Source organism: Pangasianodon hypophthalmus, chromosome 20 (assembly GCF_027358585.1).
Source record: "Pangasianodon hypophthalmus isolate fPanHyp1 chromosome 20, fPanHyp1.pri, whole genome shotgun sequence".
Lineage (NCBI taxonomy): Eukaryota > Metazoa > Chordata > Actinopteri > Siluriformes > Pangasiidae > Pangasianodon > Pangasianodon hypophthalmus.
The window spans coordinates 15,433,790-15,458,255 of record NC_069729.1 but is presented as its reverse complement, the minus strand read 5'-3'; the positions used below and the strand labels follow the sequence as shown (position 1 = coordinate 15,458,255).

Genomic DNA, 24,466 nt, shown 5'->3' with positions numbered 1-24,466 from the left:
CCGGCCTGTCTCGTCTATTCCCCAAAGGCAGTGAAAGTCGAGTGTTGACATTCAAATGTTCTGCGGTGTCCAACGTCATTTGAATAATCCTCTGGCCTCGACTCAGTCACAACAGCCACTCCGAATGTATGCGAGAGACACAGTTTAATAATTAAAGCGGGGATTTGACTTAATGAGACTGACCCCAGATCACAATTTATGTGGCCGCTCTGCCAGGACATCGTGAGTTATGCCGAGATTTGTCAACTCGCTCAACCTGATTCGCTCACCACTGGAGGTATCGATTTTGCTTCCTGTCTGATTTGCGCCCCTGATTAGCTAAGTCTGTAAAACAGTAGGGGGTTGTTTATGCTCTTTGATCAGCCTTCAAGTCTGATCTAACATGACTTGAGAGTGCACTTGGTATTTGCATGTGTGGACTGAATTGTTCCTCAGCATCCAAATCGAGAGGAACGATTTGTAGAACACCCCAGCAGAGCACATTTGTTTAGCACCCAAATCCATTTTGTCCTTCCAACAGCTTATTTGTTTGCGCGCGCGTGTGAGAGAGTCATCCCGAGACTATGCGAATGAGTTTGCGCTTGGCACTGGGTGTCTATGGTCTGGTCCACAGTAACAATGGTAATTTTGAAAATGATATTTTTTTGTTTTGGCCACATCAGCATTTTCAGTCAGATACCCAAATTTTTCCTATGCACAATGAAATGAAAAATGACAGAAAGCGCCAAGCTGGGCATGCATACTGCATAGCCTTTATGTCATTTCCACCATATTCATTTATTTAGACAATATGAACATCAATTATGTTCTCTTGCACATCACAGTGCCCTTTGTACTCAATTTAAAGCATTACAATAAGTTCCACCTTTCAATTATGGTGATCACATGACATTCACATATATGTATATATTAAAGGCTTATTGGTTAAGAATATTTATTAGCAATTGAAAGGTTGTGAGTTTAAACCCCAGTACTGCAAGAGAGCACTCATTTTGTTGTGCAAAATGTGGCCTTAAAATGGTTGAAAACAGCATAGTACATCACCAACACCTACATGCCTTACTGCAATAAATGAAATGTGTCCTTTTCATGTTGTCCTAAGAGTATGCAAACCTTTGTTGGTCTATTGGAATGGGGGGATTGAATTGGATTGATCAAAACTGGCTAATTTCCCAAAGTTTAGTTCACTGAATGGAATATGTAATTAGTCTCACATCACAAATCCACACTCTTTTTTGTGCTGCCTTCGAATGCATATGTTTGAAGGAGAGAAGCTCACTTTACTCAAATTGGTCTTGCGCTAATTTTGTATAGAACCTGCAAGTGTATTCAGGCGGAATGTGGTCTATTCGTGCCTGAAAATGTGTGCAAACACATCGTATCACTATAAATTAAATTTGTCTTTTTATATTATCCTAGGGGCCAGCAGTACAAAAGTATATCGTAATACCCAATCAGATATTGTGAAAAACAGTTAAATCGACCGGTGTTCTAACAATACTGACAATATCTGTGATATCTCAGAAAAGCGTAATTGTGGCATAATTTCTCACAATATGATTATACTGTCATATTACCAAGCCTTATTGGATTCAATTCTGTGTCTTTGTAGTGTGCTACCAGTTTAGATCAATTCCTAAACACAGAGCAATGTTTTCCCCATCCATCCCTCCTCCCACCGCTTGTTTCTCTTCTCTGAGTCACTTTCCGGCTCCTCTTATAAATCTCCACTAGACATGAGGTCCTTGAGTGGCCAAGGTCACCGGTGTCATTTCACTGTCACTCCCACTCCATAGCTCGTTTTATTCTGCCATGTTTCCTCCGAGTTGGCTCTCAGTGAGGAAGAGAGTAAATATTGCCCCAGCTACAAAAAGCATCAGCAATTCAGTTTCCCTCTGAAATCAACCCACGATTCTCCACACCAGAATCAGCGAGTCGTCTGAACTCAAAGAACCGGAAGAGTCATCATTATGATAATCCTCTTCAAAGCTTTAGACAATGTAATGAGTGTCTTTCCTGGACACGTAGCGATAACTTAGACTTGCCGGTGTGTGAGGGTACTGACCTTTAAGGTGTTGTGGTGTGGATTATCAATGGAGAAGAGATATGAGTCCTGCTTGAGAAATTTGTTGGTGTGATTTTCAGTTCTTCTTAGGCCACATGAATATTTTAGAGTTTTCAAAAAGCATACTTCCAAAAAGCAAAAAGCATTTTCCAGGCCAGGTGACAACTGAAAACATTAAGATTTTGCCACCTATGAGGACGTTTTTAAAAGCCTCATTTTCAGTTGATGGGAAGGGGTGTGGGGGTGCAAAAATGTAAAAAAAAATGTTTTAAAAAAATTTGAACCTTAGTCATTCAATGTCTTAAATAGAAATGCAGATCTGTTATATGCACGGTGAAGGTTTGTTGATAGATTGGTGCACTTGTCACAGAAGAGTATTATAAGAGAGGAAACAGAGTCTGAATGCTTCATACTTGTCACAGTAGGATCAAACAGTCCAACACACACATCCACACATCCACACACACACACACAGTGTTCACAGTCTCCATAAAGGAGACCTCAGTTTTACCCCTACAATTACAGTCAAAGTAATTACAGTGATCACACGCACACATGGGGAGGGAGGGTGGGTGTTGGGAGGAACAAAGCTCTTTCTTTCCTTTCCTATTTGCTTTGTCAATGTCTGGCGAAGACAGAGCTGTATTGCTTTCTGCGTGTGCGTGTATGTGTTTGTGCAAGTTTAGTTAAATCGCTCAGCCGTCACCATTACATCACCCCTGGGTAGAAGCGATCTGCATAACCACTGCCTGATATACCAAAAAAGGCGATGCTTAAAGAAATCAGATTATATCAATATTATGAGAACAAATAAATTGATAAAAAAAAAACAGGTTTCAACCTGCTACATGTTAAAACTCCATAATTTAAAGCTTAGGTTCTATTTCATTCGTTCATCTTTAGTAACCACTCTATCATGGTGGATCTGGAAATACAGGGTGAGAGGCAGGAATACACCCTGGATGGGAAGCCGGTCCATCACAGGGCACCATTCACACACATTCACACACTCATTAACACCTATGGCCAATGTATAGTAGCCAGTCCATCTACACACATGTTTTGGGAGGAGAAGGAAACCAGAGGACCCTGAGGAAACCCACACGGGTACGCGGAGAACATATGAAACACACAGGCAGTAATTCGAGCTCTGGATCGAACCAGGGACCCTGGAGTTGTGAGGCGTCCACACTACCTGCTGCACCACCGTTTAAAAAATCAGATTATATCAATATTGTAATAACTTCATAGAACTTCCAGGCTATAATTTTACCCTGATAATATGGCACAATTACATAATTTAAAGCTATGTCGTTTTTATTTTATATAATTGAGGTCATCAAGTAAAACCCATTTAAAGGAACATTATGGGACAAAAGTCATTTTCTTGTGCTTCTTTACAAGCCCTTTGGAGCAGCAGCTAAAACGATCAAACTCACTCAGCTGCTCATATCCCCACTGGCTATATATATATATATATATATATATATATATATATATATATATATATATATATATATATATAAATAAAAGACAATTTATTTTCCAGTACATCCTTTATAATACACTCAATGATATTAAATGTTGAATTAATTTAGTTTACAACTATGAAATATTTGATTGGTTATTGAATTAGTAATAACCTTTAAATTGATAGATCTCAGACTATAAGGTCTGATGTGAAGCACTATTAAAACAAAAGCTTGCTAATTTAACTTTTTAAACAATGTATTGATATTTTAGTTAATAATAGCATTTGGGAAAAATATCTAATCATTGAGGGTGAAGCAGTAGTATACATTTCAGATTGAATCTGGCTTGTGTAGTGTCTGAAGAACAATATTTACATAATTACTGAGGTATTTTAGTGCTAATAAATATGATATACTCAAGAAAAGTCTTAGAGTCTTGAAGTCTTGGCAAATATAATGGTATGTCTTGCTCCCTGATTGCATAATGCTGCTAAGTATCTACGTATAAATTAATATTCTTCACAAAATCCTGATTTGGTTAACAAGAGAATGCTAATTAGCTTGGTAGCATTTTGGAAATGCTAAAAACAAAAAAAAATCTAGTCACTTATCATATAGCATGATCTCAGATGTATAGTGTTGATAAGAACCATAGATAGATTTTATTCCATTAAAGACAAACAGAAATCAGAAATCATTTTATGCAATGTGACATATAGTGTTTCCGAGTGAAATAGCACATGCTAGCTCTCAGTGTTTTCTGCTGAGGTTAGTTGAGGTTAAGGGTGGGGCACACAATATTATTTGCTTATTCGGCTAGTCAGTGTATGGTGACAAAAATGATAGAAGTTAGAAGACATTTAGAAGCAGCAAAAGTCACTGGGTTTTGATGAAATATTACATTACTATAATGAACTTGTAAGTGTAACTTTTAAGTGCTTGATACTATACAATTGTGTCCAGTATGACAAATCAATCTTTATTTTAGCTCATCTTCCCCGTCAAAGTTTTGTAACTAATGCATCCTCAAACATTCACTAGAAGTCGCCATGTCATAGACTGGGACAAACGAAAGTGATCAGTGATTGGTCAATGGGAAAAATGGTGATCAGTGTTTGGTCACTGGGAACAGTGGTGATCAGTAACTGGTCAGTGATAACAATGATGATCAGTGATTGGCCACAAGGAACAATTGTGATCAGTGATTGGTTGTTGAGAACAATGATGATCAGTGATTGGTCATTGAGAACAAGGATGATGAGTGATTGGTCATTGAGAACAATGATGAGTGATTGGTCGGTGAGAACAATGGTGATGAGTGATTGGTCATTGAGAACAATGGTGATCAGTGGTTGGTCGTTGAGAACAGTGGTGATCAGTGGTTGGTTGTTGAGAACAGTGGTGATCAGTAATTGGTCATTGATAACAATGATGATCAATGATTGGCCACAAGGAACAATTGTGATCAGTGGTTGGTTGTTGAGAACAATGGTGATCAGTGGTTGGTCATTGAGAACAGTGCTGATGAGTGATTGGTCATTGATAACAGTGATGATCGATGATTGGTCTTTGAGAACAATGGTGATCAGTGATTGGTCTTTGGGAACAATGGTGATCACTGATTGGTCTTTTGGAACAATGGTGATCAGCCATTTTGAGTGCTAGACAATCACTAACGTTTGCTCTGAAAGTCTCTAGTTTTATTGCTAGGCTGTTTTTTTTTTAAATAAAGTAATTAAAGGAATCTAAAAATTTGCTGAATATAATGACAAAATCAAAACTGAATATATATGCTCTGAGTGCCTGCCAATGCATGATAGTAAAACCACACCACTCTCTATAAGCTTTAGTTGCCAAGTTATGCGAAACATCAGAGGTGTAACGGTGCTGTGCTTTATGTCAGTTTCTGTCCTACTTTTATGGGCTGTGTCAGTAAACCTCACATGTTCATTGTATCAATGGAGTGGATCAGAAGAGCTGTTCTGATAGAGATTCAGTGACTCATCCCTTGGGTAATCATCAGTAACTTTCCTAAAGCAACCTAAACCTTTGTTTAAGACAGTTCGCATGTCACTAAAGCCACAGCAGTGAGGTAACACTCGCATTGTCACAGCAAGCACTGACACGCCCAAGGCTGAAACTTAACTACAGAGGCCTGAACATTAGCCGGAATGATGACCATCCTAACGCTGAACCCCAGAGACAGTCCATGAATCTGTCACATATGAGGGTCAGCACTCTGAAACAGTAACCGAAGTGTGTGTAGAAGTGCTTATGTATGCTTGGCACGATAACTAAGTGAGGATTTTAACCCCGTCCAGCTCTGCATCTGAAAGCGATTCAATTATTCATTTCCGCTGTGATGAAGCACAGTGGCTTGTAATAGAAATTCCACTGTGCGTGCTGAAGGACGTCTGCGACAGATTCTTCTCATTCGCGTCATCAGGTCACCAAAATTAATCCCACCAGCCCCTCCCTTGACTGGAGAAGAATCGGCTTGGCAAACACTGCAATCTCTTCGCATCATGCCTTTCTGAACCCAGTGTCCTCTCACTCTGTTTGCCAGAAAAAAACGAAGGCGTGTAAAAATACTTTGCAAAAAAAGACACCTGTTTGTCCTGTCCCCCATCCTATTTAGAAGTAGAGATCACTTGTAACAGTAGCAGCGTAGGTGGAATGCACCAGTGTGGGGGTTAAACTTGCCACATTACAGCGAGTGGCCTTGAGTGGCCAAGCGTGTTATGTGAGCTGTGCTTTGAAGAGGTTCACAGCAAAAGCAGAGGCTGAACAAACAGTACAAATACTCTAATTGCGAAGAACCATACACCTGTGTCATAGCTTAAAAATGCCTCTTGAGCCGTGTATCATTTGGCGAATAAGGCTGTCAGATTTCTTTAAAAGTGCATTAAATTTCACTGAAGTATAATATTTGGTATTTGAATGCATTCAAATAGTAATTACTATATAATTTTATAGTGCAACAGACAGGAAATCATGGAGATTTTAGATTTTTTTCCCTCTTATTACTGATAATTGGTTAGATAATTAGTTTACACAACCCACAGCATCCACAGAAAATTGTACCATCTGCCACTCATCTTCATGTAGGAATTATTTTATTTAGATTTTACCCTGCCCTATGCACACGCTGAGTTCAAACTGGTTCTGTTCACTATATGCGCTCACTACAGTACGGAGGGTACAACAGTGCTGTTAACAATAGTGACTCTTAGGAATTTCTAACATGGATGTTAACATACAAATAAAATGTCAAAATTTAGGCTAAAAGTTTTCAAATGTTGATCTTCAAATCTATGAATGTTATTATGAAAATTCAAGTAATTGAACAGTAAATTTCATTCTGATATACCCGATGATTCAATGACTTGGTGAATTGATGAAAAAACCTTCATTAGTTGATTAGTTCTTTGTTTAAGGTATTACTTAATTAGTGCTGGGCAAATTTCATGTATATGACAGTCTATCATCCTACGTGCCACAGTTTGGCTCATATCCTCAGTTACAGCAGGACACTAAAAAGTCCTTTAATTTCTGCCCATTGTTCTTCAGTGCTTCTAAACAAAGAAACAGCATAGGAGCTTCATCAATTAGCGCCACTGAAAGACATCCAGCCTGTTCTCTCGCTGGACAGAACTGTCTGGGTATAATCACTGGGCGCTGTGTCTTAGTCTCGACGTGCAATCGTCCCCCTCAAAACGTCTGTTTAATTGGGCTGTGAGACTTTGTTGAGAGGAAAATGAAACAGACGGTAGAAATGAGGGCTATACCCTAATGACTGAACATGTCTCTGCGTCCAGACACGACTGGTCGAGTGACAGATTATTAACACCCCGTACTAGCGAATTCAGACAAGCCGGCCTCGTTAGCAATGCCGCTTGTGAGAGGCGCACTCATCTTTTCATTTCGGGTTCCATCGCATTTGTGCCCTGCTTTTCTTCTTTAGCCTCGACTTGTCATTCGTATGGAAATATGGTGAACCCTGCAAACACACCTGCTATCACCAGTTAGCAAGCGGGAATGAAAACGGAGCCTGTAGTTAACCTGTGCTGGAGCTGTAATGATGTCTCTGAAGGCAGAAATAATAATAATAATAATAATAATAATATTTCATACATGCACCTTACAGTGCTTTGCATAGTAAAGTCACAGTAAACTTTATTAAAATGTTTGGGATTAAAACATTTCGGAGGAAGTACAGTGAAATTCGTTCACGTAGCTGTTCTTCTATGTGGCATGTACCATAAGAAGACTGGTAGCCATTAATAAATGGCAGTAAAATGGATCGGGAAAAGTAAAAGCTAGCAGTTACTATATTCTTGAGGTTCTGTTCTAATGACTGGAAGGTTATGAGTTCAAATCCCAGAGATGCTAGAGAACCACTGAAGCACTTAAAGGAAACCTTCACAATAAAATGTTTATAATTCTATTTATAATGAATAATTTGTGATAAGCGTAGAGATACTAATAGCGTGCTAATTTGCTACTTGGTACTGTGTTGTCGTTATTCCCATCAGAACTTGGTAGCTGTGTGAAGCAATAATGTCACAGGACGACATTTTGGGTGCAGGTACAATGGATTTGAATAAGAGAACAAATTTCAACAATGTCAACCATCAGGCTTTGCTGTTAGCTCCGAAAATCAAAAGAGCACCATCTGACCATTTCCCAGCGATGTTCAATAGCATATTAATGAGAAATCCAAATCCAGATGTTTGGTACGAACGTCGCACTCAAAGTTCCAGGATGCGATGTAGCTATGCGACGCAGACTCGAGACTCAGCTTGGCTACTTAGCGATCTATGAGATAACAAGTACTTTGTCTTTGATATTTTTTTTTTTTTCCTTTAACTATTTGACTTTATACTTGGACTGGAGGCTTACAGTGGATTCATGTAACTAGAGCAATTCTGCTGATTAAAAATGAACAGTAAAAATGATTAGAAATGTCACACAGTGATGCCATGGTGTAAAATGGGTGATGTCTGCCAGAGTGTCTCTCTATTTTTCTCTCTCTTCATGCCCTTTTCTTCCAATATTCTACCCAGACGGCACACCAGAGCCAAGAGCTTATGCAATTCTCCCCCTAAGCTTCCGACTCGGAGATTAAACCTTAAATTATGACCTCATTTCAGGATCCTACATAGACTGGAATAAAATATTTGAGGGTTTAAGTGGGTAGAAATGGACTACACAGGTAAAGTGGATTGAAAGGAAAGTCTTTTTTAATAGATGTTTTTTTTTTTTTTTTTTAAATGATGTGCATTTTCTCTCCTACTTACACATTAGCTTCTCGTAATCAGCCTCAAGATCAGCCTCATTCTCTTCTCATTTTACTAGCTATTTCTTTTGCAAATGAGATATTTGACTGCTCCAACAGCTGCTTAGAAAGGTCCGAGCTCCCGGACAAATCTTATGAAACCCAACCAGCCACGTAAACAGATACATCTGCTCAGAAATGCTGAGCTTTTTTTAAAAAAAGAAGTATCTGTTATGCAAATGAAAACAGATGATTGTCAGGTTGACATTTAAAAGGTTGGTATTATCCTCGATACTGAGATATCACACAGACGCTGGGACGATGTGCGTAATTTAGAGCTTATAGCCTAACACGCAGCTTGTTTGCTAATTCAAAAGATGTCACCACAGAGTTGTTTTTTTTGATCATCTGCTCCCTCTAGCCACCCTTACACCCAGTCTTTACTTCCTTCTGCTCATCTGAAGGAGATTCATTAAGTAAAGACAATATTAAATAAAGTATAAACATTTTAACAGATTTTTCTCTCCATTTCAGTAATATGTTTTAGTATATATTATACAACATGTTACATTATTATTTATATTTACTCCTTTTTTAGTGTTAAAGAATTTATTTTGTAGATTTTAAATAAAATGTTACATGTTTACAGATTTATTTCTCTACTTTTTAGTATTAAATAATTTATTAGTTTTCACAGATTTTTTTTTTCTCATATCAGTTATAAAAATAAATGCTTTTTTGTAGATAGTAAATAAAATGTTTAAAAAGTACAGTAGTAAAAATGTAAAAATTTGGTTTTCCCCCTCCATTTTAGTGTTAAATAATTAATATCTGTAGATATGAAATAAAATGTTAAGAATTCTACAGACAGCTTTTTACTTCACCTCCACCATTAAATTAAATATTTATTTTTTGTAAATAAATAATTTGTTTGTAGATATTAAATAAAACATGTATATATATATATATATATATATATATATATATATATATATATATTTTTTTTTACTTTTTTACATTTTTTTTCTCCTTTTTAGTGTTAATTGATTTTTTTTTCATCCATTTCAGTGTTAAACTAGTGTTTTGCTCCCAGTTTGTTAGCAAACCCGTACACTGTGATACAGATTGTGTATGGTAGAAGTGTCTTGATGATGTTATTATGATAATATTATTCTGATGATATTTTTGTCATCGTGCTCACCACTACTGAGAACCTAAAACTTCATCATTTTTATTATGGTTTTACTTTTGCACAGACATAAGGAATGCAAACACTCACTGAGAATAGTCTGATGTGTTTTTTTGTGTTACAGAATTGTGAAAGAAAAGAAAAACAAAGGCAGAGTTCATCACCTTGAACAGCTCCATTATCTCTAGAGCTTCTTTCATGCGACTCCCTGCGCCGGACTCCGCAGCTAGAATGAACTGTGAGCAGGACTTCGGAGACGGGGGCATGAACGTCACTCTCACCCTCAGGTTGCTCATGCACGGCAAGGTAAAGCGCGCACACACACACACACACACACACACACACGCACGCAAGACGACATATGCCCACCCTCTCAGCTCATCCTGAAATAGCAAACCTCCAGCAATAGAAGCTTTGCGAGTTATACAGACAATCTGATGATATTCACTTAAAATAATCTCTGTGCTATGACGCCTTTGGGATACTCGCCCCATGATGCTTAACTCTAATGGGTTTTAAATGATTCCTTAACACGGGCTAACATTAAGGATATGCAAATGAGATCATAATAACCAAGACGACCCCCACCCCCACCCCCCACCCCCCTTGCTGCTAGTTTTCATTCATACTTAGCCATATTAGCAATTTTTTTGTGGGTGAAGTGTTCGTTTAACACTGCAAGACTTCAAGGAAACTCATTATTGGCCTGCTTGCACAGTGAAGTCATTAGAACTAGCACAGCACAGTGTTGTGCCTGTTGGCTTTACATGCCAGGCCTTTTAATTTCATTTCCCATTTACATAAAATTAATAATGAACCACTCATCAACTGTGATGAGATGTCAGTGTTCAATAGAAGCATTGCTTAAACACGTGTGTGGTGGCCTGGGAAAACATTTCACTTCAATTCAGTTTGACTTTCAAGTTTCTAGTATATAAACAAGGGGTGTAACATAATTTGTATCTTTTTAATGCTCGAAATATCTACATTTGTATTCAGATTCCAACCTGAAGTGGGCATGGCCTAAATCAGATGATTTCTTTCTTTTCTATATATATATTTTTTTTTAATTACACATGAACCCTATCACTATGCCTCCTAAACGCTGAACACATGAACCCTATCACTATGCCTCCTAAACGCTGGAAAAAAAAAAAAAAAAAACTCGGAGGTACAAATGCCAGCACTGTGTGTGAATTCTGGCTCTGAGAGTTCAGCATCAGGTACATCACTCGAGACTAGAGATATGTGCAGGACTGTTTTTTTAAATCCTGTTCAGGCTATTTTTTATTATTTTTGTTTGTATTTGCCTGTGATATTTTCGAATAAATTATGTTGGTTCTACTTCTCAAAATATGTTATACAAACTATTGGCATAATTTAAACCAACACAATCCTGACCAGTCAGTTACTAAGGATGCTAAAAATGAAAGAACATGGTTTTAGAGCATCCTGCGAGTTTTATATCTGACTGCTCACTCGTGCTTTAGTGCAATACACCGGTGACTTTACAGCGCTAATACTGTATTCCCGAGGTCACGGCAATTGACGAACAGGAGCCTCATCAATGCTCTTAATCTTAATCTACCGGGTGTATGTCTATTTCGCACGATCAAAGCTTGACATTCACCGTGTGAGGAAAACACACTTGCTCTTAAGTTTTAGACGTCTTTAACTGTTTTTTTTTTACTACCGCATTAAACTGTTAAACTTTCTCCTTATTTACCTAACATGAATATAACACAAAGCCTAAACAAGTTTAGAGAGGTAATAAATACATATTCTACATTGTTTTAGAGAAATATATTTATGTTTTCTTAAAATAGAGCTGGCACTGGGTGTTTCCAGAAAAAGTTTTAATGTTAAACAATAATAATGTTTGTGAGAATCCAGCTGCAGGGACATCTGATGGGTTTCCCAGACCGCCACACACACTGTATTACAGACAATGATGCTACATATAAAGGACCAAATTACACTAATTAAATTATATTACTGTTATTACTGTAGTTTACTATGTATAATATTTTGACATTTATTTTTTGGTCATCTGTCAATCAAACTTGGTGGTTGAGATCAGCTATTATGGTCAATTTATGGAAAAGTATTTATACTAACATTAGCCAGTGTTATCGCTTCAGTACAAAGTTCAGTAATGCTAAGTGATTGACAGCTAAACATAAGATAAAATAAAATGGCAGAATCAACAGAGAGCTTGTAAATGTTATGCTAATTGCAGACGTATAAAATAAAAGTGTACTAAAAAGGGGATCTTTAGGGCGCTATACCCCTAACTATTACTTGGCTAAGGTGATTAGAACAGAGACAGACCCACTAGTCTTCCATAAACCATTTTGCTTGCATGGCTTGAGAGACTGGTTACTGCAACTCAAAACAATACAATAATGAGGATGAAAATGATGTAACTCACACTCTATGGCCTTCAGAATGACTACATTTCATCCCAGTTAAACATAAGAGATTTTAGACTGCACTTTCCACCACCATAATCAAAACACCAGCTGAGAAGCATTTTTTTGGAAGAATGGTGTTCATGCCACCTGCACACCTCCAGAGATTCGTAGAATCAGTGCCAGGGTGTGTTTGATTAGCAGCTCCTGGCTCGAAACTGCTTGTTAATTACTCTCGATATAGCAGGTGTACTTATTTTTTGCCCAAATGGCTTCTGGAAATTGACTGATTTTTTTTTTTTTTTTTTTTTTTTTTTTTTTTTTTTAAAACAGCAGATTGGAATCTGTTTTGTGGTGTGTTGGTGTGTTTTTTACCTGATGGTACCTCATTACAGGACCTGGTGTGGGCCAGATCATGTTTTATTACATCAGAAATAAATGAGAATAAAGATTTTTTTTAATAATAATGGAAAAAACCTGACAGGATGATGTGAAGCAGCCTATAATGGAAAAAACAGGTTGGTGTGAAGCAGCCTGATGTGAAGAGGAAGTGTTTTATTCTTCTTATACCACAGCACTTGATGATACATTATGTTTTTTAACCATTGATAGTTACATTTAATGTTGTTGAACATCTGCAAGACAAGTTAGTTCTTGTTATCACTTACTTTATAGAAGATATGTCGTCTAAAGTTCATGTCATTCAACTGAAATACCACTTTTTACATATTTTGTTTTGCACGCATGAAGAATATCTGAAAAGTAAAAGTAGAAGGTGATTTATTGCTTCAAGGATGAGCTTCTGACCTTCCAATATCACTGAGAAAACCTCAACGAGAATATGAAATAGCTTTACGCAGTTGCTTCTTGCTTTATTCTAATCATGGATTTCGACTCCACAGACTACTGAAGGATAACTAGGAGCCAGACAGCTGCTCTCGTAATTGAAACTGATAATGGAATTTTCTGACTTTAGGAAATCATTTACTAAAGGTTCATTTCCCTTCTTATTTCACGTTAAGTCTCCTTTGTATAGCCTATGTGTTACAGTGTGCAGTTCCCTGCAGCTTAAAAATCAAGGAGTCCAATAGTGGATTAGGCAGGTTTGTTAGATTTGGGACGAGGCCGAGCTCACAGACGGCTTCCTCGTCTAAACCAACAGACAGACGTCTGGGGGAAAGTGCTCGGATCAATACGCTGACATTTGCCTCGTGTCTGTTTTCTTTTTTCGCAGGAGGTCGGGAGCATCATAGGCAAGGTGAGTACCTCTGTCTCTCTCTCTGTCTGAGGTTTTCCTGGTTATTTGCATGCTATTTAAAGGGAAAATCCACCCCGAATGAAATGCATATTAATCTTCATAATTAACACGTGATCTTCAGTGACAGCCATGATTTATTTTCAAATTAAATTCCAAGTTGACCTTTTTTTTACTTTGATCTCAATTCTTCAAATTTTGTTTAACAGTTTCCTAGATTACCCACAATGCCATTTCACTACCTGCTCATAGGGGTGCTAGTGAAATTTAGCCCTCACTTCAATTCTGCCTAAACATACTTATGCAGCAGCGCTTTAATCTATTAAACTACTTTCACACTAAGAAGCAACAAGCAACATTTGTGTGGGATTTTCTCAGTTCTATGCAAATTAGCTATGATGCTATAAAGCGACAAATTCAAAATAACTGGCTCATATGATTTCACAGACCAATCCTATCATGTGTGTAGTCCCGTTTTTTCAGTTCCGCACTCACAAACTTAATTTAAAATGTATTTGACTCACAAAAATGGAAGAAAAACATGTAACCAAGGTTTCAACTTATCCTGTCTTATACGAGCGCTCGTTAAATGTGTATAGAGACATTATGAAGAAAAATAAAGCTTTGAAGGAAGTAGCAGAGATTGTTGCCTCTGGTGAGTGTCTGTAGGTAATACAGTTAGCTTGCTTTGCTAATCTGTCATTGAAGCTAGTACGGAGCCTAGTATGTACCATGTTGATCAAACTTTAATACATTTTACAAGTAATATATTCGGCTGTAGGCTATATAAGCAGTCCAATAGGAGCAGCCATTACACGCATACAAACTACAAGTGACACAAGTGAATTGTTGCTTGTTAGCATGATCACAGGGTTAATTCTGTCCAGATCGCTCACCTCTTCATCTGTACATTCTGCTCAAACATCACTAAAAAAAAGCTTCAACTTTCATGCTAATACCACCGTCATCACCATCGCACTCGTCATTCTCACAGATATAATGATAAGACAAACAACAACCAATGAATTAGCACCAGAATTACTTAATACATCATAAATATTTCAACGTAAACATATTTACATCAAAATTAGTGTTTCACAGCTTATCATACCTGTCCCTTAGTATAATGGACACCAATACGATACGATATCTGAAAAAAAAAAAAAAAAAAAAAAGCAACAACAACAAAAATAGTTTTGGAAATATATTTATTTTAAGTTTATTTTATGGTTCGTCTTTTCAAGGAAAGTTACTTTTAAAAATTTGATGATTCATATCTAGCCAAAACTTTGTGATCAGCCAATTAAATGCAATCTGGAACATATACACTCCTGGGCAAAAAAAAAAAAATGGACCAAGCCCAGAATGGCAAAATATTAAGCTTTTAATGGTCATAACAACAATTCATTAGTCAGGAAATTAATAAAAATTAAACAAATAGATAGTATGTGATAGCTTTTCCCTTTGATTATTTTAAATGTTTAAGCCTTGAGGTCCTTGATGGGCTGCATCAGGTGTGGCAGATAACCAAATAATGACTAATCTTTTAAGAAAAAAAAATATCCCAGAAGATATTTTTGGAAAATTTTGTATATACAGACGTGTGTTAGTTTGAATTTTACACCAAACATTTTAATCATTATGATGATTTTACCTTTGCGTACAAGAAGACTATATAAGTGAATTTCCCTGTTTCTAGCTTTTCCCTAAACAGTTCACTGCAGCAAAATTAAACGAGAAAATGGTGGGACAGGAGCTCTCAGGAGCGCATTTGTTTAATTTTTGCTAATTTTCTGACCAAATTAACAAATGACCAAATTTCTGACCAATTAAAAGCTTTAGGGCTTGGCTCATTTTTTTGCCCAGGAGTGTATGTCCCACTCCCAGCAGCAGGTCTTGCTCTACAGTAGTAGTTTGTTAGAGTAAACATGCTTCGGCATTGTGTTTTTGGCTATGAATCTTCCTGCACGCTATTCCCTTTCCCACCCAATCCAAAAAAACAACAGATGATGTTTATTTATGTTGAAGAGGAAGGAATTGTACGAGGGACAGGAACTTCTCAGTGGTGTTGTACCAACTTATGGCTATTCAATGCTGAACAATGTAGAGGTTCTGCCTCTATACACTATTAGGGCTTCTCCGTCAAAAAGAATACAACTAACAGTAAGACTAACAGGTTCTCATTAAACTCTTTGCTCCATATTTAGCTAGCTTGCTAACCTACTGTCTGGTCTGTATCGATTTGTTGGGGTGTGGCATCTCTCATACACTATTGGCTGTTGTGAAATTCAGTCGAGCACTTCAACATGCTGTCAGTCTGACTTCCTGTTTCAGAAGGCAAGACATCAACATAAGGAATTAAATCACAGCCTTGAAGCCATTGTATAGGGACTTTAATGTGTTCCTTGGTGGCGTTTTCCTTTAAGTGCTGGTGCTGCCTTATGATATAATAATCTGTTATTAGAATTGCTTATGTTAACTGAAGACCCCACAGGAAATAAGGATGCCAAGTAAACCGTAATCACAATAATGGTCTATTAAGTTTTTTCCTGCATCGTATAAAGTCATGATGGGAATTGGTTACAGTTCCAAATCTTGTATTGCTTAATATCGCAAGCTGACACTGTTTATCCCTGAAGGCAGCATGAATGGAGATTTCATAAGAGCAAAGATCATCATTAACGTGTAGTGTGTAACTTGCGTGTATGTGTGGGCGTGTGCCGTTCTTCTGAGACTTGAGCCGCTAGCTAGCAGTAAGTCCTCCAGCGTCCTTCCCCAGCACGCACATCATGTTGTATCTCAGAAAATCACAAAAAGAAGGTCTTTTTCAACGTTTTTTTTCCTCTCACATTGGCCACACACAGAAGCTGTTTGCAGTTTATAGGAATGTCATATGGACTCTTACTTGAGGACTAGCCTGCTAACAAGCCCCTGAGCTTTTGCTAGCATTTTGCCTTCCCAGCTACACATATACACACACGCAAACAAATACATCACCATCCCCCCCTGAGGAGAAGAAGCAGATGCGAGCACACAGTGAACTGGAGCATGATGGAGTTTTGACTACGACAGACAGACCACTGTTCAGCCAAGAGAGATTGACTTAGCAGCATGTGCTCTAGTGAACATGACTTTTTAGACATGAGGACATTTTTCTCTGTTAAAAGTGCACACGATTCAAAACTACTGCTCCAATATTAGCAGTCAAACACTGCCACTGTGAAATTAGGTACTATATTAGTGTAAAAAGAAGATGATATTCAATATCTAATCATAATTTTATGAACTAGCGAAATTTATCAGTAGGCCAGTAAAAGCTACAACGTGCTAGCTATGTAGCTCCATGTTTTGGTTTCCCAGAAAACAAATTATTTAGGTTAAAAATAGTAGCTAACATAATGTAATAACGTGCGATGAGCTAGTTAGCTAGTTAAGTGCATTAATATAGGATAAGGGAAACAAACAGGTATATGGTTATGTAGCATAGTACATTCCTGTGCAAAAAAAAAAAAAAAAAAAAAAAAAGGGCCAAAATGGCAAATTTTAAGCTTTTAATGACCTTAACAACAAATCTTTGGTCAGGAAATTAGCAAGAATTAAACAAATGCACTCCTGAGAGCTCCTGCGCCACCATTTTCTCATTTACTTTTGCTGAAGTGAACTGTTTGGGGAAAAGTTAGAAACAGGGACATTCACTCATATAGTCTTCTTGTATGCAAAGGTAAAATCATCATAATGATTAAAATGTTTGATGTAAAATTCAAACTAACACATGTCTGGATATACAAAATTTTCCAAAAATATTTTCTGGGATGTTTTTGTCTTAAAAGATTTGCCATTTTGTCATTATTTGGTTATGTGCCACATCTGATGCAGCCCGTCAAGCACCACAAGGCTTAAACATTTAAAGAAATCAAACGGAAAAGCAATCCCATATCAATTTTCTGACCAATGATTTGTTGTTAAGACCATTAAAAGCTTAATATTTTGGCATTTTGGGCTTGTTTTTTTTTTTTTTTTTTTTTTTTTTGCTTAGGATTGCAGCAGTTTGTGTCCTTGACAAAAAGTCAACAATATATGAATTTTTCAGCTATGAGATGTTGTGGTCTCTCCTCACATTGCATGGAAAATATATTATGAGTCTGGCTAGTGATTTTATTTTCATATTGTGTAGCCGTGAAGGGATTGCATATCTTGTATTAGCAAGAGAGTTATACGGTATAACAGGATGCCATAAACCACCATTTCCATGACAACCGTATCAGCTAGTTAAATTGGATTGTCCTTAATGTATTCAAGCCATTAGGATGAATGCTAGTTCACCTAGTATTTAGTTCATGCTAGTTCAATGCTAGTTCATGTTGCTAGTTCAATGCTAGTTCATGTTGCTAATTCTATGCTCAAACACCATTACTTTTTTCATGCTTGTTACTCATTTAAGAACAAAATGCAGCAATTGTCATGAAAGAAACTTTGTAAAAAATGACATATTGTTACCTGAGATGTGTTAATACATTATTTTGAATGGTTAAATGCATGTTTTCAGATTTAGCAATGGAAAAATGCCAAAAATAAATAAACTTGAACATTATAAGAGCTAAATGACAACACAATTGTGGAATCTCCCAATTGTCGTTTAGCTCATCAGGCTCGTCAACTTGAAAACGTTTATGAGTGAGGTTTGGCAGGAAGAGTTAGCAAAGCATAAGTGGTGTAAATTAAAGGCGCATTTAATATGATGTTTAACATTAGACTCCCTGTTTCTTACTAAAACCTTCCATTTGTATAAAACCCAAGCTTCCTTTGAGATGGGTTATAAAAGAGACGTCGTTGTCATGAGGCGGTGAAAAGACGATGAGAAAAGCAGTAAGGTTATTAAACACAGGAATGTGGATTCACTCCTATATCCTCACTGCTCAAGCACTGAGACAGGCTGCTTATGTGATTCAAGGCTTGTTGATTCTCCTTTTTTTTGGTGGACTGGCCACCTAGACTTTACAACAGGCTCCAAATATCTGAGTCCATTATCAAGACTCAAGTGTCATCTCTTAAAATTACTGGAACATGTCAAGAAATGGGAAAAATTATTGTATAATATAAATTAGGCTTTTTTTTTTGCAAATTTGTAAATCTCTTAAACAATTGCTGACAGTACTTTAACAAAAAACATTGTTGTTTTTATCCATTTATAGTTACATATAGACTATTGTAGAACCCAGTGTGTGTGAAGGTGGGTGGAAAGGAGGACTAGGGAGACAGGCGGACTTTGGCAGAGCTTCGGGCTCATGTTATTTTTCCCACTAGCGCTTTTCAGCATGCTTTCAACACTCAATGGAAAAAACGAAAAAAGACACTGTCCCAATATTTCGGGGCTTTCATCTCGCTCAAGTTCATCAACACTTTTCAAGCTTACGCTCCGGTGTGTGTGTGTGTGTGTGTGTGTGGATGTGCGGGTATGTTATGTGCGACCTCTGTCAGCTCTGTCCCTCTTTCTCTGGTTCATGGCATTCTCTTTTCTATTTTTTCTAAAAGGACAAACAAAGCACACATAAGTAAAGTCATCGTGATCACACACAGGTCAGAGTCATCACGTTTTACGCGCCGGTTCAACTCCCCTCCTCTCCGTCTGCAGCTGATGCTCAGCCACGCCCCCGCTGCCACAATTATATATTCCATATACAAGGCGTAACAATAGTTTATACAAACAAAATAATAACAAACAAAAACAGAAAAGAAAACTTTTTTTAGGTTAACGTGATACTGCAAAATGTAAAGTCCTCTGCCCCTAAGATCTGACACTGGAGACTCCTTCCATAAATGTTAAATGAACGTTGCAGAAATCTTCACCATCAACAATTATTTGTTTTTCTGTGTTAAATAACAACACAATTTTCAATCTGTTTCTTACTAGTCTTAGATCGTGTGCAGTGTCCACAATACACATCCCTGTGAGTTAGCGGTTACAAAAGAAACTAGAACATATTAGAAATTTGAGCTCTTTCTGAACCAGCTCATTACTATTATTCACCTTGGACCCACCAAGACTGTGGACAAAAATGTTCATCATTGGTTTTCATTCATTCTCATGATTTCATCATTTAACATAATTGGATGTGAGATTGTAAACCATTTTCTTCCCTAATTATTGTCATATAGCTTTAAAAATATTTATTACAATTTTAATATTCCTTGTTCCTCTATTCTCTGCATGGGTTTGTTTAATTAATGTGTATTGATCATTAGTTAAGTATAAATGTGCTATATATAAATAAATTATCTGTTCTTTGTTTATGACAGAAAGGAGAAACAGTGAAGAGGATACGAGAGGAGGTAGGACATCCAGAACCTGCCAGAATCTCCAAGAAGTGTGTGTGTGTGTGTGTGTGTGTCTTGTGCTCTATTCAAGCCAAAGAGGAAACGGGACTTGTTTGAAGCTCGTCTGGCACACAGCCACATTAAAAGTTCAGTGCGCTGGTCTCGGGCAGTGACAGAGAAAAGACAGAGAAAAGACAGAACACAGAACAAAGCATGTTTCACATCGACACTAACAAGACAACACAAGAAGAACGCGCACAAGAGAGAGGGCATGAATATGTAAATGAAGCCCGTCATCTCAAGGACTACTGTCTCACACATACACACACACACACTATATACATTCATGAACTCCTGTTAAATTCATGGCCACTCTCAAAACACAAGGAGATTTTACAAAGGAGAAAAGCTCAGGTCTATATAAGAGTGTGTGTGTGTGTGGTTGGGTGTGTGTGTGTGTATGTGTGTTCAATGCCCTGGAACATGAAAAATGCCTTTACATTTTGCCTGTAAAGCCACTGATGTGAAGCTGGAACTCCTCAGAAGATGCTTCCCTCTCTTTTGCTCTCATTCATTCACTCACTCACTCACTCACTCACTCACTCACTCACTCACTCACTCACTCACTCACTCACTCACACACACACACACACACACACACACACACACACACACACACACACATACACACATACACACACACATACACACACACACACACACGCAGAGAGCATAACAGTGTGTTTGACAGACATGCGCTAGCTGCCACCATGAAATGAAGACTAATGATTTTTGGCTTCATAATACGTAGCATTCATAATACATAGGATGTAAAACAGACACTGCTCTCTCTCTCTCTCTCTCTCTCTCTCTCCCCTAATTAGTGACTGAGCGTTGTTTTGACAATTTACAGGCATGTCCGGGGCTCAATCTGAGTGTCTGCTTAGAAAAAAAAAGTGATATCATTGTGTAAAATCAACACTTTTCCCATCCTGTTAAATTAATATTCAGTGACAAGAAGAGTGGACAAAGCAAATTCATTAGCCAGTCCACGGGCAAGTCAAAGCCCCAGTGTGCTGCCCAGTCCCTTCTTGCTCTTGCATGGAAGTCCAATTAACTAGGCTAAATAGTGTCAGATATCATAATTTAACTCAAAAGTATGACAAGATAGTTATGTGCATTAATACAGACTATGAAAAATAAAGCGAGGACTTCTGGGAAAACCTGGGAGGGATGACTTTATGTAGCCAAAGTCTTTATTCTCTCCTGAATATCTCTCCTGATGAAGGATTAGGTTTGTGTCCTCGACTTTTGCTAGCATTTTGTTGCATGTAAAAACATTGTTACAGTCAGACTACCATCACCATTTTCATTTGATGAAGTTTGAGTTATATACCAACAGTTGGACCATGTGCTCAGTTTGTGTGCATAGTGCACTATGTGTCCGGATCGGAGAAATATCTAGAGAATTATATGACTCTGTCTGAGCACGTTATGTTGAAGCAAACCTGTCAAATGAAAAGAAGTGGTAGCTCAGTGGTTAAGCTGTTGGACTTCTGATCAGAAGGTTGAGAGTTCAAATCCCAGCACCACCAAGCTGCCACTGCTGGGCCCTTGAGCAAGGCCCTTAACCCTCAACTGCTCAGTTGTATAAATGAGATAATTGTAAGTTGCTCTGGATAAGGGCGTCTGCCAAATGCCATAAATGTAAAAGTTTGCTTTTACAAAAGTCAGTAGGACGTAGAGTCTGTCTTTATCCGGTTGATGAAGGAGTGAAGTAAAGAAAAATAGGTTACATCAACAGCCTACTGAAACTGTGAATACCTACATGATAAACTCCATGCCTATGTCAGCCCAGTGTCTATTAAAAACCAGCCCAGTAGCCAAAACTGAAAATCTGCCACTTGCAAACCCCATACACTGCTTCTACAATTCAGGATCATGACTATCATCTCTAAATGCTTTTTAAATTAAAAAGCAAATAAAAAAGTTACAATCCAGGAAAAAAAAAAAAAATCAACCGACAGTCAAAAGTATTCCAGTTCAGTAGGAAAACCGCTCACCTGGCAACCCTGGCCATAGCCAATTTATAATTTTCTGTATTTGAAAACAAAAAGTGATCACATTTGATCATTTTCCATCCCATATCCTACATTTACTCTATCACCACATGTTTCCGTAACCTTTTCGTTAAATTTACTTAATGTAACAGAAGATGTTGGAATGTCATTTATGGCATACTTTATTTTTATACTTTGGTTTTAATTATGCATCACTTTTGTAAATTAAAATTTAAAAAATCAAACTAATTTTGCATATAAGGACAGCTAAGATCCCAATACCAGAATCTCTGTAAGGTGAGTGCAAATAGCAAATTAGTGATGGCCCAATGCTGGTCCACACTTTCATCTGGCCTACATATCACCATGAAATGATCATAAACGCCTCCGAATCTGGTTGCCAGAACAACCTTAATGAGACCATATCTCATGCGTGACATGGACCAGAACTGGGCCAAAATTTAAATATTGCGTGAGCATTAGATATGAGATAAGGCAGGTTGCTGTAGAACATTGGCATAAAATCCAAATGCAGAAATGTAGCTTGCGGTCCCTTCAATACATTGGGGGATGAGTGGGAATTGACAGAACTGATTCATATGTGCCAAATTTGGAATCTGATCTCTGGTAGGCCAAGTACATCTATAAAAATCCTAAGCAGGAGTGTTGTATTGGACATGAGATGAAACCGGCAGTCAGTGTAACTAATAGAAAAGTGAAGTGAAGAGAGCTGATTGTTTAGAATGGCCCGAGCAGGGTGGGAATTACAGTAATAGAGATGACTAGCTATAAATAATGAAAGCAATAGGTCAGGCAGGGGTCAAAATGAGGTTGAGCAAGGGTCATCAGACCATATAGTGACCTGCAAACATCTGGCAGCCTGGAAATAAAGCTATATAAAAAAAATCCTCATCTCAGTTGATGTAGAGCGAGCGTCTTAGATTGCAGGAATAAATTTTACAAATGATAAGCAATAAGCGAGAAATAGCCATTCGAGGGCTGGGTTATAAATGTAATCAAGCTGCAGACACAGCGGAACCTGAAAACAACTACACAACAGCCTCATTCACACACTGCTGAAGAAGCTAGTTCGGAAAGGCAGTATGGAGACGTGCAAAGCCAGTGTTCACAAACAATAATGAGTTTTACTCCATCACTTAGAGAAAGGCAGTACAATTTCTCCAGTAAGATACATCAATGAAAGTGTATATCTAATGGATGAAACACATTGTGTGAAGTGGACAGGTCACATTTATTAGCTAGCCAGTCGGGCAACTGAAATCTTCAGTGTTCATACCCTGCCTCTGCCTAGGCTAAAGAGAGGTAGCTAGCATAATGTAATAACATTTGATAAGCTAGTTTGGGAGGAAAAAAAGGTAGTTCCTGTTATTACTTACGTTAAAGCAGCTATGAACAGTTATTCCTTCCCCAGCCTTTCTTTTTCTTTGGTTCGTCAAAAAAATTCGTCATATTACTGAGAAACTGCAAAGACTAAAACTCCTACCAGCTTTACTCTTTTACTCTTTTTTTAAGACTCATTTTCTCACAGAAAACCTCAACACCGTCAACGATTACACACGTTTTCTTAAATCTGTTAATGCAGAGCGTCAGCCGTACGCAAGTCCCTGTGTACGGACATATTAGAAGAACATTCATATCAACCATGCAGCCAGAACTACTGTCAGTAGTTACTGAAGGTGTTAGAAATGAATCAACACCTTCTTACCAATCAGAACAGAGAAGGCAACAGTGCTGTGGTGTACATTTGCGTAATGCTTTTTTACTACGTAATATTAAAACATTAAACACTAGTTTTATGCAAGAGTGCACCTTTAGATCATTGGGGTTGTTGTATGTGTAAGTGGCTGTTTTGACCAAATTTCTTAAATGTTAGGAACTACAGTATAACGCAACACAATAATGTAATAATGTAATAATGTGCATTCATTTTACACCGAGCAACAAATCACTTATTTTACAAATGCTACTTACAGAAACACATGAATATGTGATGCATGTTCTTAGTACACTCTTGTCCCATTTTGCCACACCACTGATTCCTTCTCAGTTCTGAAATGGCAGCTCTACAGTGTTTGTGTAGCACAACTGTGTGGCATATGCATGAAGCCAGAGCAGTGTGTGTGTGTGTGTGTGTGTGTGTGTGTGCGTGTGTGTGTGTGATTGATGGAGTGATCAGTGTTAATGGAGAGAGACAGCAGGGGGCCTGCAGGAGGATGATTCACACAGTCCAGCACAGCACAGCAATTTCTTGAGTCATCAACACACACCAGCACACACACACACACACACACACGCGCACACACACTGGAAAATGAGTCAGTGAGCGCACGAGCGGAAAGAAACACACACACATGCACAGACGTTAATGCATTTATAGTCAATGTCATGATTTAAAAATAG

The 24,466-nt window shown here is 37.7% G+C and overlaps 1 protein-coding gene across 6 annotated transcripts in view; it reads left to right on the top strand.

Moving 5' to 3' along the window:
• The window catches only part of pcbp4 (poly(rC) binding protein 4), a 96,804-nt gene that overhangs the window by 34,793 nt on the left and 37,545 nt on the right, over positions 1 to 24,466 (top strand). For 5 of the 6 annotated variants that reach the window (XM_026932729.3, XM_026932726.3, XM_026932727.3 and 2 more), the window contains exons 2-4: positions 10,129 to 10,310; positions 13,650 to 13,673; positions 19,968 to 20,000. In XM_026932729.3, coding sequence (XP_026788530.1) covers positions 10,203 to 10,310; positions 13,650 to 13,673; positions 19,968 to 20,000 — 165 coding nt within the window. In that variant the 5' untranslated portion in view covers positions 10,129 to 10,202. Of the gene's footprint in view, positions 1 to 10,103; positions 10,311 to 13,649; positions 13,674 to 19,967; positions 20,001 to 24,466 lie in introns of all 6 variants that reach the window. The other variant, XM_034314147.2, reaches the window with a different exon arrangement.